A 14,550-nucleotide genomic window follows, 5' to 3' on the forward strand; every position below is an offset into this window, starting at 1 on the left:
AAAAGCAACAAGGAGGAAAAACAACAAATATTCTGGTGCTAATCAACTGGTTTAGAAAACAATGTTGAGAAATGAACAAACCCAACAGAACCAGAACATCAATTCTGAAGAAAAACAAGTGCTGACAATCTCTAACAATTGATTTCTGTGCACTTTAGACATAAAACAACAACGATCAAGAAAATAATCTGCTGGAGATTTAAATACCAGAATCAAAGTCACTGAACCTTCAGTGGATTCTGTCTATTTGGGCTTACAGAACTCAGCAGAACCTCCATGACAAACCCAAACCCCAGCATGTAGCGGCTGAGTGAATGTGGTCTGGACTCTGTGGAGTAGAGTCATGGTTTCAGAGACGCTGTAGAAGGACAGAATACCTGCTCTGTGATCCAGGTACACTCCTACTGTGGTAGAACCAGGACCTGAGATGGAGGTCCAGATGTTGTTGTGACGAAATTTATGACCTTGGTAACAATATAATGCCCAAGATTTGTCATTAGCTCCAAATATACTATCATCTCCTCCTCTGCTGATATTCTTGTATGTGACTGCTACATCAACTTTCTCTCTCCTCTCCACCTCCCAGTAACAACGTCCAGTCAGACTCTCTCTACTCAGAACCTGAGACCAACCAGTGAATCTGTCTGGATGACTAGAATAAGACTGAGGTTGTTTCATCTTTGTCACCTTTCTGTTCCCCTCTGATAGTAACAGATAACTATGTGCTGTGTTTGGATCCAGTGTGATTTCACATGAATATCTCAAGAATCCAGCTCTGCTCTTTGGTTCTGGTTCTGACAGTGAAACATCCACCTCAGTGAGTCTCAGTGAGATGTTTGTCCATGCGTCTCTAAGGATGTCCTGTAGGTGATCTCTGAGCTCTGACACAGCTGCTGTCACATCCTCAAAGTAGCTCAGAGGACGGATCTTGATGCTGGATGAGTGTGTAGACTCACTGAGTGCTGACAGTGAGGGGTAGTTGTGGAGAAACTGGTTGTGATCCTCTGTGTCTGAGAGCTGCTTCAGCTCAGCGTCTTTCCTCTTCAGCTCAGTGATCTCCTGCTCCAGCTTCTCCTGAAGCTCTTTGACTCGACTCCCTTCAGTTTCCTGCTGGGATCTGATCTGCTGCTTCACATCAGAGCTTCTTTTCTGGATGAGACGGATCAGCTGAGTGAAGATCTTCTCACTGTCCTCCACTGTTTTATCAGCAGAGTGCTTGATGGCCTCCAGCTCCTGTTGAAGCAGCTTCACATCTTTCTCTCTGTCCTGGATTCTCTGCTGGATGTTTTCTCGTCTCACCTCCAGCTCTCTCTGCCTCTCAGTCCTTTCTGCTGCAGCTGACACTGTGTAGTGGCCTTTATGTTCATCCACAGGGCAGAGATAACAGATACACTTCTGATCAGTACGACAGAACATCTTCATCACCTCATCATGACGAGAGCAGATGTTCTCCTGGAGGTTCTTGGAGGGCTCCACCAGCTTGTGTTTCTTAAATGCAGCTGAATTATAATGAGGCTGAAGGTGTTTCTCACAGAAAGAGGCCAGACAGACTAAACAGGACTTGATGGCTTTCAGTTTTCTTCCAGAGCAGGAATCACAGGCCACATCTTCATGTCCAGCATAGCAGAGATCAGCAGGAGCAGCTTGCAGTCCAGTCTTCTTCAGCTGCTCCACTAAAGCTGCAAACATGGTGCTTTTCTTCAGAACGGGCCTCGGTGTGAAGGTCTCCCTGCACTGAGGGCAGCTGTGGATTCCTTTCTGATCCTCTTCATCCCAGACATTTTTAATACACTTCATACAGTAGCTGTGTCCACAGGGAATAGTCACCGGATCCTTCAGTAGATCCAGACAGATCGAACAGGAGAAGGTTTCTCGGTCCAGCTGGTTCTGCTCCATTTCTCCTCTCGGTCACAGTGACTGTGTGAGTTTCATTTCCTGAAAACAGCAACTGCTCTGAGCTCAGGGCAGGGCAGAGAAGCTGCAGCCAATCGGCTTTCACCTCCAGCAGATGTTGGCTCCACCAGCTTCAAGGTGTATCTGAGAGCAGGAAGAACAGGGAGGCTTATCAGGTTTTACAGCCTGCAGAATAAGGAGCAGAGGTCGCCTTTATAAAGCTTGTGTACGCACAAAATGCGCCTGAAATGTGTGAATCCCCCTTTCCACACAAAATTCACATCTATAACAAAATAAAACTTGTGGGGAAAATGTGCGGTCCTCACGGCTTACACCCATTTTGGAGACGGAAGAAATGTCTGAAAACATCTGATTCCTCTCAGACGTTCAATTTCAATCCATATCAGATTTTAACGGTAGATCAACTTCATTGTAACCCTTCAAAACCGCAAAAGGACCTTTAAATAAATAAACAAATTATATGTAACTTAAATCTATGAAATTAACTTAAACTGCATAGCTGTCACTGATGGCAGCCACAGGGATTTTTCAGAAATCAAAACCTACTTCTGGTTTAAAACCACTTTATGCCACAAGGGGGCAGCACCAGTCCACAAAGTCCCTCTGGTTTACAATTGCTCAAGACATGGCTGAGCAAACGTGGCGACTACGGTCTGTCAATTCTACAGAACTTGAGGTAAGCTAAGCGTTCGTGCACATTTGACAGCCCAGCCTTTTCTGCTTTGTTTATCAACGTTCACGACAGTTAAATGTAGAAATTAATATGTTTTTGTCTATTGCCTGCTGTTGTTATAATTCTGTCGACTATTGTTATTGCCGTTAATTGCATACTTTGTCACCAGGGGTCCGTTCTTCGTACATCGCTAACTCAGTTAGCTGGATTTGATTGTTGACGATTTGGCATGATCTTGGATTGTTTGGTTCTTCGAAACTCATCCTGGACTTGCTGTCATAGCAACATGTGCGCAAGCTTAAACCTGCTCGCGAGCAGGCTTATTTCATGTAAACAGGATTAGATCGCAGCTTTATAAGCGGAGGAGATAGGGAAATCTGTCCAGCCAGTGCACTTGGACCACCTAGTGACAGAGGACGGGACAGAATTGTGTAACACCATTTTTTAATGTTTAATAAAAGACGAAACAAATAATGCTTTGTTCCTGTCGTTTTTTTTAAACAATTCTTTATAAAGAAAAGCCAGCAAGTCATCTTTTGCCTGCAATAAGAGATAGTTATGTAAAGTCAGCAATACTACTGTCAAATGGTGTATTAGAATTTACTCTAAAGGTCCTTTTAAAGCAACTTGATCTCTAGTGCAATTTTTCTCATTTTTAAGTTTTGGAGTTCAATTTCTCCTCTTAATTTGTGTTTTTTTTTCAGGTCAAAATACTATTTTTTGTTGAAGAAGCCGTTTATATAGGGAACGGATGGCACCAGTGTGCGATTTGCAAAAAAACCAGAGGGGGGGATAATTTCAAAAGTTGTATTAATGAATCAAAGTTTTATTAATAATGGTTAGCTAGCAGGTGCTCTTTCAGGTAGCTAGCTAGATCCAGTAGGTTAGACTTTTGTTTTTAAACTTGCGCCATCTACTGTCAGGACTCAGGAGTGGGTATTAATTTACTTTAACTGCTTTGAGCAGAAAATGTAATAATACTCTTTAAATACAAACAACAAAATTAATTTACAAATGTGAAGGACACAAGACATGTATTAATATCAATTTTGAAAAATCCATCATATTCAGGGGTTAAAGCAAAAATAATCAATTTGACTGAAAACATTTTCTTGTCAGCCCATATATTCCCGGGCCATGGAAGTCATGCCACCTTAGTAACCTCATTTGCTTATTGTAACAAGTCCACTTTAACCAAATCTGGCAGTTCCATTGACAATTCCTGTATCTCTCCCACATTCCAGCTACAGAGCCTTTTCACCATCAAGGACAGCCCTCTGCATAATCTCCTTCACTTTCCACATCCATAACATCACCTGGTTAACTTTCATATTTGCAGCATCAAGCAAGTTCTTCCTTCACACTTTTGCCAAACTGGTCCACAGTCCACTCACCTTTCCACTTTACAATTTCAAAACCCTCCATAAACTGCAGCTAATTCAAAAGACAGCAGCTTGCATCATTACATCATCTTCTTCACACCTGTACATTAACTCTACTGTAACATTCAATATAAATCAATCCAATATACTCTGTGTCCCCACCTCTCGCTCATTGACTGCTGGAGATGGTCAACAGCCCCTCCACGACCTTCTTTGTTACAGAAAAGCGCAGGTGGAATAATATTTATGATTTTTTTTTTACTTTTTCCGAATCAGACCCAGTCAAACCGGGACATCGTTTCACATTACGACCCTCCTTCTTCTTCTTAAAAAAAGCGCGTCATGCTAAATTAGCCGAGCTACAGCGTTACTCTTTCAGTTTTAAATAAAACATAACAGCAACAGACACACTTACCAAGGGAAGTTGTTGTCAGCAGTTTTATGCACTGAACTTTCTGACCTGCTGGTTTACATAAATCCAAAGAAAACCTTTGACTACCGCTACTTTCATTCATGCATCTGTGGTCAGTTTGAGATTTTCTTTTAAAAGTTAAAATGATTGAACACCGATAAACCTCAGACTGGTAGATTTCCGCGTTGCAAAGACCCGCCCTACTCTCCTTCTGATTGGCTAATGTCCTAGCTCTGCCAGATTTCATTGGTTAAGCGCAGCTTCTATTTAAAATCTTGAATAAAAAGTCTACACGGAACATTTTGTGCTTATTTTCCAAATGACGAAAGTCCCTCACAGCATTAAACCCCTGATAATATTACTTATTCAAATCAGAAGGGGGAGGAATGTATCCCCCCCAGGGATAAAACATGAATGACCAGAGGGGGGGACGTCACAACCAGAGAGGGGGGGGGGGGGGATCCCCCCCAGCAAATCGCACCCTGGATGGCACTATGTGTCATTTTGTGAAAGAAAAAAGGGTGAAACATGCCTCATGCAACGAAAGTGAAAAGAACCTGTTTTTTTTTTTTGCCTTTGGTGCCCTTGGTGGCTGTTATAAACAGACAAACACATCATTTAACAGTGGCTTTAAAAAAGAGGAAGAAGTTGCTTTTTAAAATACAGTATAATGATTAAAGGCTACCATTTTGTACAATATTCTTGTATTTCACTTTTACTTGTCCCCATGTTCTAGTCGGTCCCGTGGAGGCTCTGACATAAAAGAAACAAAGTAAAAATGAAATTATTAAAATGCAAAAATTCATACTGTAGAAAGTGATAGAAACATCTACCATGGACAGTATTTACACATATAATTTGTCTGCTGCTTTTTGCCAGCCGCTGTGATTTCTGAAGCTCCTCGTCAAATTGCCCAGAAGAAGAAAAAAGCGGCTGGCAGAGGACTGTTTCGGCTGCAAACTGTTGTAAATAAACCCACAGCTATAGCTGAAAGCCCCCCCCCCAAGCAACAGTTAAACCTTGTAGTGTGTAAATGGAGAGTACAAAGGCAACACAAATCTTTTTTCACCGTGTAAACAGAGCCAGAGACTGTACTACAGTAATGCAAGTGTATCCAAAGCAGAGTTGTTAACTATAAATAACTGCCGAATTGGTCAAATTTCAAGTAGAGGACTTGACGACTTCTTAAAAGTCGTCAAGTCCCTGGCCATGGGCCCCCAGGGCCCATGGCCAGGACCACTTCAGCGCGGCCGGCTGCCGGCGGAGCCCACGGGCTCGTCCCCGCGGCTCTTGGGGGCGTCGGCATTGCGGTGGCTGGGGGATTTCCTCGGGGTCGTCTCTCCTCTTTCCTCAGGGGGGGGTTGCAGATTTCCTGTGAAGGCCCCTCTCGGGCGCACTGCTTTGGGGGCCCCTTTGTGAGTCCGGGGTTATGGGTTCCCTGACCCCTGCCTCTGTGCTCGGGGAAGGTGGGTCTTCGGTTCTCCACAATCACTATCAAGCCATTTCCTTCTGGATAATTTTCACCTAAACTAGTGCACTCTCACAATCTCCCACAGGTGCTGGGTCCCAGGTATTAAATGTTCACTTATATATAGAAAGGCTATAATTTAATTACTTTCTTTTACTTTTTTTTTTTAGGTATCACATTACACATGTCAGCTTAAATAATAATACATATGTTTAGCAATGGTATCAAGATGTTACACGATTGTATCTGTTGCTTTATGTCTGTTGGTTGTGCTGTTCTTTTTGTGTCTCTTTCCAGGTGATGGAGCAGACAGAGGAAGTTTTATCATTCTCTTCCTTTTATCTCTTCTTTCTTTCACCTCTTCTTTCTCTTTTTTTTTTCTCTTCTTGTTTTTCTTTTACTCTCCTACTTTCCCATTGTAGTGTCCATATAATTTGAAATTCTCCCTGCAGGAATCACAATAAAGCTATTTACACGCACAAATCAAGCGGAGCATTATGGCGAAAGCTGTTTGCTCCACTTGTGAAAGTAAAATCTGTCGAGCTCTATTTGGCATTAAGATATCAATTTTTATTGCCACATTGCTAGACAGGACACTGGGAAAAAAAAAAAAAAAAAAAAAAAAAAAAAAAAAAAAAAAAGTAATAAAAGGCGCCCCTCCGTCTCTCCTCTTCTCCATGACACTCAAATATCCCGCGAGCTGATGCCGGGTTACGTTGCGTTGTTATGAGACGAAAATTATGTTGTTTAAGCAAGATAAGTCTCTCATTAAAACAAGAAACTTTGCCGTTAAAGGGAGAAAGTTATATAGTTATAGGAAGTTGCCTTGTCAGCCGTCTGTGCGGCATATTTACAGTGTCCTCCACAGATGGATCTCATGGCTGATCCAAGGTCGGTGGTGTGGGCGAGAACCCAATAGGGGGCGTGGTCAATTTGCATATTTTTGAAACATTTAGATATAACATTTAACATTTAGATATAGATTTAACATTTAGATATAGATTTAACATTTAGATATAGATTTAACATTTAAATTTAACATTTAGATTTAAATTTAACATTTAGATATAGATTTAGCATTTAGATTTAAATTTAAAGTTTAGATATAGATTTAACATTTAGATTTAAATTTAACATTTAGATATAGATTTAACATTTAGATATAGATTTAACATTTACATTTAACATTTAGATATAGATTTAACATTTAGATATAGATTTAGCATTTAGATATAGATTTAACATTTACATTTAACATTTAACATTTAGATTTAAATTTAACATTTAGATATAGATTTAACATTTACATTTAACATTTAGATATAGATTGAACATTTAGATATAGATTTAACATTTAGCTTTAAATTTAACATTTATATATAGATTTAACATTTACATTTAACATTTAGATATAGATTTAACATTTAGATTTAACATTTAGATATAGATTTAACATTTAGATATAGATTTAGCATTTAGATATAGATTTAACATTTACATTTAACATTTAACATTTAGATATAGATTTAACATTTAGATATATATTTAACATTTACATTTAACATTTAGATATAGATTTAACATTTAGATTTAAATTTAACATTTAGATATAGATTTAACATTTACATTTAACATTTAGATTTAACATTTAGCATTTAGATATAGATTTAACATTTAGATATAGATTTAGCATTTAGATTTAACATTTAACATTTAGATATAGATTTAACATTTAGATTTAACATTTAACAATTTATTTTACTTTATAAACATATTGTTGACAATTGCATATAAGATCTTGTTTATTGTGAATTTCTGTCTTAAATGTGAGAAAAGGGAGCTAAATGTGAGAAAAGTGAGCTAAATAATCAAAATATATCAGCTATAGAATTTTATCTGAAATTTTACATTCGGCACCCCATATACATAGCCTTTCAAAACACATTTTTGTGGTTGATCCTCTTCAAGGCTCCAATGAAGTTGAGGACATAAAGGCTGACTACAAAATTTGGGTATTATGAAATTATGAAAACTGAGTACCTTAATGACACATTTGGCCATAGTCTGTGAAAATGTAAACCGAAAATTCTGTTCCCTTTGTCCTATAGACAGTACTTCAAGATGCGTCGGAATAGACTTGGAAAGTAAGATTGGGTTAACATCAAGTGGAAGCCTGGCAAAATAACCCACACCTTCCAGAAAGATGCCACCAGTTGCGGGATCTTGTCATGCAGGTGATAGTATTCAAAATCTTTTCTTCAATATATTTATTTTTTGTGCAAAATCATACATAGCACATGTGTTGTTTTAACATCTGTCTAGATGGCCAAGATGACAATAATGGAATTTCCAAACATACCGCAGAAATTTCGCGTTGAGTCATCTAAAAAATCTCTTCAAAATCTAAGAAGAGAAATGACAGAAGAAATTCTGAAAGGATCAGGTATTGTTCAAAATATTACATTATTATGTTGACAACTTCCTACAAACATGACAGTAATATAGCTTAATTATTTTTAGTGGCAAAGGATGACTTCTGTTCCTTCTGTGGAAATAAGTACTTACTGCCAACCACTGCTGATGCTGTTTGGGTTAGAATCTCTTTAATTGTCTTAGAATTCTGGCCTTTAAACAATGGCGGGTTTTGAGGAACGACTTTCGGAGATTGCCCGCAACTACCCACATTTATATGATGTGTCGTGTCCGGGGCACAGGGACAAACAAAAAGTTATGAATAGCTTTCAGGAAATCGGGGAGGCTCTGGGCATGACAGGGGATGTTGTAAAGTCCAAGTGGGCCGCAATTAGGGAGCGCTATGTGCGCGCTTATAGCAAAATCAATAATAAAAAAGCGGGGATGGAGCAAATGGGATGTCTGCAGCAGGCCCTCCAATTTTACAACGCCTGATATGTCTGAGCCCTTACATTTTTCACCGAGCCACTGTCAGTAATTTTCCATCTGATGCGGTAAGTTCTGTTTTGTAATCAATTTGTTTCGTACCCCCTTTTCCCTCGAGTTGTCATGACTAGCCTCTTAGGATAATTTGAGTTCTGGAATTGGCTACTATAGCAGTAAATTGATCATAAATTACATGCACGAGCACGTAGGCTATAAAAAAATTATTGTATGTACACACACACAAAACCAATAGCTATTATTAGCCCTACGCTGTTTACACCATATTGTAAAAGATAATAGCGTTAGATAATAGGGTGTCTGTGTGGTGGTGCAGGAACCTGAAGGAACAGTATGTTGCTTTTGATGAAAGCATTGGCTTGAAAATAAAATGGACACAGACACACACTATAGTAGAAGACAATTGATCTTTCATAACGTTACATGAAAATCTTGAGTGTAGTTGTTCTTTTATTAGAGTTAATTAATGACAGTCTGTAACGTTTTGTACACATTTGTAGTGTCAAGAAGATGATGGCAAGGATGAGACATGCAGAGACTCCCCTCCACCAACACCTGCACCAGCATCATCATCATCATCAGCAGCAGCATCATCATCACCAGCCTGTGGAACCTCCTCTGTTCCACCCTCAGAGAGTCCTTTGGCAAGACCAGGCCAGAGGAAAAGAAAGAGGTCTCCTGAGGACATCGACCCTGTTGATGCCGCCATTCTTCGAAAGCTCGATGAGAGCAAGAATGTCTTTTCAGCATTCACAACTTACCTCAACGCTTTCTTACTTGAGCTTCCTGAGAAAGAGGCCAAGGCACTGGTGAAGGACATACAGCACCTTATGCTGTCTTATTGATGTAAATATCATGTCTGACACTGATGTCAATGTTCACCAGGTTAGTTGGCATTTTTTTGGCATCTTTGGCATTTTTTTAAAGGTGGGTTGCCTTTTCACAACAGTGAATGTTAATGTTAATAAAATATAATAATAACCCTTGACTGTTCTGTTTTTCCGCATGAATTGGTCACTAAATGTGATCTGATCTTCTTCACTAACTCACTAGTATGACTGAACACAATGTGCAGAAGCTGGCGCTACAAAATAAATTACATGGCACGTTTTTATTGAGTGTCCATGCGTCAGCACATTGTGTTTAGTTAAACTAGTGAGCTACATGAAGGTCAGATTATATTTAGTGATAAATTCATGCGGAAAAACATTTTGTCATCATCATTGTTTCTACTGTTAATGTATTTTGATGATATTTTAAATTATTTTCTTGAAACTGTTTTTAAAAAGAGTTGTACATAAAATGTTAGAGAATTATCTTTAAGATGGATCAAATTTGACCTGTTTGAGGTCATGACATGCAATGTCTTTATGCAGTACTGTTTTGCACTTAAATAATAAAAAAACAACTTGAGTGATTGTGATTGGTGTGGTTTATTTTTATTGTTCGATGTATTAGCTACTACTACTACTAAACAAAACAGGTTGATTTTGATAGATTTTGAACAGACAATCCGAATCCGGCCCGCCGAACAATTTAGTCCGGCCCTGTGGCTAAATGCATTATCATTATAAAAAAAAAAAAAAAATTTTTTTTTTTCAGTGTCCTGTCTGGCAATGTGGCAATAAGATGCCACAAAGAGCTCATCAGATTTGACTTTCACAAGTGGACAAGATAAAAGGAAGAGACTGATAAAACAATTATTGAAAAAAAAACATGTATTTTGTTTAATTGAAAATATGCAGTTCCTATATTGTCCACGAGGGGCACTGTGTTTTAATTAGCAGATTAAGCTTCAGGTTTGGAAAAATTTAAATAATTTCTTAATTTTTATCTGTTTGATGTATTTTGTCATGCAGAACAGTGTTTTTAAGTTCCAAAAAATGTGAATAAATGTTTTTCAACATTGTATAATCACTGTGATCAGTTCTTATGTATAATGCACTTAAGTAAATGTTTAACTGAGTAAAAGTATTGTTGGAATTGCACATACTTTTCTTAAAAACGCTGAGGTTATTCATAATATATTGTGTAAAAGTGAAATTATTTAAAAATCAACAAGTCCACATTTATTAGTTCTATTTAATCTTGCAATGGGTTTACTCGTGTTGCCCTCTTGAGATCAGATTAAGCTGTATGCGGCCCCTCAACCAAAATGAGTTTGACACCCCTGCTCTAAAGGAAGAACAGCCTCTGTGAAGCAGACGTTTTTACAAGGTTCCTAGAGCTACTTCCGTTTAGCAACATGCTAACCATTAGCCGCTAATATGGTTGCGTTAAGTATCACCGGCTGATTGTACTCTGTCAGTTTGGTCCAAATCCTGTACTGGGAAGTGCCTCAAAAAGGGGTGCCAATACTTAATGTCACCGAACGTGACCAAAGTTCATGGGTCAGATTGGCCTTCTTTAGCAACTCAGCCTCACCAAATCTGGGCCCAGAATTCAACATTAGACCAAAATGGTGTGTAGCGCCATTTCCCACAGGTGCGTGGTGCTGTATTGGCCAATTGGGTCGTCTCTGGGCCTCATGCCAGGTCCCGTTGGAGACTGAAGGCCCAATAGGAAAGCATGTGAAATCCAAAATGGGCCAGAAAAGTGACACATGGCTGATAATGTTAAGAGGAAGTGACTGTGCGAATTTCAGAATCCTACATTAATCACAGCCACTGCAGTGGGCGTCGAAAGTTGCCATTCTATCCCAATGGAGCCTCTCCCTCTGGCAAGCAGAGTTCCGTCGTCATGGAAACTCACTTATGCCTGCAGCTGACCCGTCTACTCAAGCGCAGACACTTTGCGTCAGACTCTGCCTCATTGAAATAGAATGGAGAACATTGCCTCGAACAACACTCGATTTCTCCGGAACCGTAAATTGTTCACCAAATTCACCAAATCTGTCAAGCATAAGTTTGTACAAGCTTCCTAGAGCTACTTCCGATTAGCAACATGCTAACCGTTAGCCGCTAAGATGGTTGTGTTTGGTATCACTGGGTGATTGTACTCTTTTAGTTTGGTCCCAATCCTGTACTGGGATGTGCCTCAAATGGGGAGAAAATATGTTGTTTATAATGTTGGCATGGTAACTCAAAATGCGGGTGGTACAAAAAAATACTTCATGGGATCAGCACACATGTTTTGATATACACACTGTGGGGATTATAATATAAAACTCTGAGTCTCCCACACCGGGAATTGATCCCACGATGTCTTGAATTCAAAGCCTGCACTTTGTGCGTGAGCTATACTGTAGCGCCATATATGGGCATGCATTTCTGGGAACACAAGGGCTTTGGTCCCCCGTTGAAAAGCATTGGATGTTTGTCACCTCATAGCTTGGAGATGCTTTATGCGATGTAGCCCAAATTTCTTGTGGAGCTTTCTGTCTTGAGGAGGTGCAGCTTTTGTCAAGCAGAAGTTTGTATGAGCTTCCTAGAGCTACTTCCGGTTAGCAACATGCTAACAGTTAGCCGCTAACATGGTTGTGTTCAGTATCACCGGGTGATTGTACCGGGTGATTGTACTCTGTCAGTTTCCTGTACTGGGAAGTGCCTCAAAAAGGAGTGCCAATACTTAATGTCACCAAACGTGACCAAAGTTCATGTGTCAGATCGGCCTCCTTTAACAACTCAGCCTCACCACATCTGGGCCCAGAACTCAACATTTGACCAAAATGGTGTGAAGCGCCATTCCCACAGGTGGGTGGTGCTGTATTGGCCAATTGGGTCGTGTCTGGGCACCATGCCAGGTCCTGTTGGAAGCAAAGGCCCAATAGGAAAGCATGTGAAATCCAAAATGGGACAGAAAAGTGACACATTGCTGAAAATCACTTGAAAAATTTAATATGTTATGAGGAAGTGACTGTGCGAATTTCAGAATCCTACATTAATCACAGCCACTGCAGTGGGCGTCAAAAGTTGCCATGTTATCCCAATGGAGTCTGTCCCTCTGGTCAGCAGAGTTCTGTCGTCATGGAAACTCACTCACACCTGCAGCTGACCCGTCTACCAAAGTGCAGAGACTTTGCTCAGACTCTGCCTCATTGGAAAAGAATGGAATACTTTGCCTCAAACAACGCTCCATATCTCCTGATCCGTAAATGGTAGAGACGGAATTTTTTCTGCGTTTATTTCGTAACGGATAGGAGAACCAGACAAACTATCAGTTTTTGCTGAAAATATTTTAATAAAGGCGTAAAAAATTATGATCTAAAGGGGATTTTTAAGGAATTTCTAAAATCCTCTAAAAATGGTCCCGAACAAATTGCTCTAGCTGAAAAAGTATGAGATATCAAAAGAATTATTTCACTGTGAGTATCAGCAGGGTTTTGAGGACTATGGTGCTCATTTTTATGTTTGTACAAAAATCGGTGTAGGCATGGCGACGATGTAAAAAAGTGGATCATTTGGGGGGAAGGAGGTCCAAAGCGTTTTCAGGATTTTGCACATTCGCTACTCCCGAACAAATTGTTCCTGTGGCAAAACCGTAACAGTTATCCACAAAATTCCTTTTTTGTGAGTGCCACAAGGGTCTGGACTTGAATGTGTGAAAGTCTGATGCCTGTATATTAAACGGTTTAGGAGCAGCGACGATTTGAAAACTTGTGTTGTTTGGAATTTTCAGGTGTCATTTTTCACAATCGCTCCATAGGAAATGAATGAGGAGGGTTTAGACTTGTTGGCGGTCTGAGGTGATTTGCAAAAAAAACTATAAAAGCTACACCAATGAGGGTTACACTTCCTGAATCCAGACAATAATTCCTACATTTTGATGTATAATGTATGTAGATAGGTTGAAAATTGAGCGAGTGAGAAGAAGTTGTTCGGAGAAGAAGAATTTCTTGAATTTCTAGAGTGCGCACTCTATAACTGCCTCCTTGACGACCATAGCAATGCATGTTATTTGCTGAATTTCTTGAAAAGCCAAAATTATTTTAAGGAGGTACTATATGAAAATGGTAAAAGATATGAAAAGATATCACTACATTTTAAAAGTTGAATGGCGTTTCTGGCTGAAAGTTGGCTGAAGCAGTAAGCTGTCAAAAAGCAGCTGAAATGAGCGGAATTTTAGTGAATTACATTAATTTCCTATGGGAGAAAAAAAGCTGAACATTTTAAAAAGTTGAAGAGTTAAAGGTACAAAAACATATAGCCATTCATTCCAGAAGAAGCTGAATAGTTTAAAAGTTGAATGGTTGAAATCGGAGAAAATTTGTAGGAGGAGAAGCGAATCAAACTTTAAACAGTAAAAACGCGAAAGAGGATCTCAATAACTGTGAATGCCTACTGCATTCACAGTGATTATTAGAAACAAACTATTAGTCATATGATGAGATTAACATTGATATGTCTTGTTGGACCGGTCAGAGCACTTCAGGAATTCTTGAGATGCCATAATCTGTGGGAGGTGGTAGTGTAGTGGTTAAAGAGCCTGACTTGTATGCTAGTAGCCTGGAAATTGTGGGTTCGTATCCTGGCTGCCACTGTTGTGCCCTTGAGCAAGGCACTTAACTCTAAGTTGCTCCAGGGGAAACTGGCCTTGAAGTAATTGATAGATGGCAAAAATGTAAGTCGCTTTGGATAAAAGCATCTGCTAAATCCATAAAATGTAAAATAATCCTAAAGTCTACCTACACTAGATTTAAATCACTCCTTCCTGTAAGATATTTATTTTTTTCAACCCTATTTATCGCTATTTATCTATTGTCTATTTATTGTCACTGGATTTGAAGTGCAGAGTGGTAGGCTACAGTATGGATGCGCATAATTATAGTACAAAAGTATTGAAGCTG

The 14,550-nt window shown here is 39.3% G+C and overlaps 1 protein-coding gene across 1 annotated transcript; it reads right to left on the bottom strand.

The window, feature by feature from the left end:
- Positions 1-255: 255 nt before the first annotated feature.
- On the bottom strand, positions 256-2,017 carry LOC118563676 (tripartite motif-containing protein 16-like). The gene is made up of 2 exons (XM_036138856.1): positions 690-2,017; positions 256-447 (listed from the first exon to the last, which is right to left on the bottom strand). Exons 1-2 carry the CDS (start codon positions 1,894-1,896, stop codon positions 350-352), a joined length of 1,305 nt encoding a protein of 434 aa, XP_035994749.1. The 5' UTR covers positions 1,897-2,017; the 3' UTR covers positions 256-349.
- Positions 2,018-14,550: the final 12,533 nt, after the last annotated feature.

This window comes from Fundulus heteroclitus, chromosome 7 (assembly GCF_011125445.2).
Source record: "Fundulus heteroclitus isolate FHET01 chromosome 7, MU-UCD_Fhet_4.1, whole genome shotgun sequence".
Lineage (NCBI taxonomy): Eukaryota > Metazoa > Chordata > Actinopteri > Cyprinodontiformes > Fundulidae > Fundulus > Fundulus heteroclitus.

What these genes read in the sequence shown, in the direction of transcription:
- LOC118563676 (XM_036138856.1), bottom strand. Translation starts at nt 1,896, where the DNA reads ATGGAGCAGAACCAGCTGGACCGAGAAACCTTCTCCTGTTCGATCTGT. An exon ending in ACTATCAGAGGGGAACAGAA is followed by an intron (nt 448 to 689) that starts AGGTGACAAAGA and finishes AAATTTCGTCAC; the next exon opens with AACAACATCTGGACCTCCAT.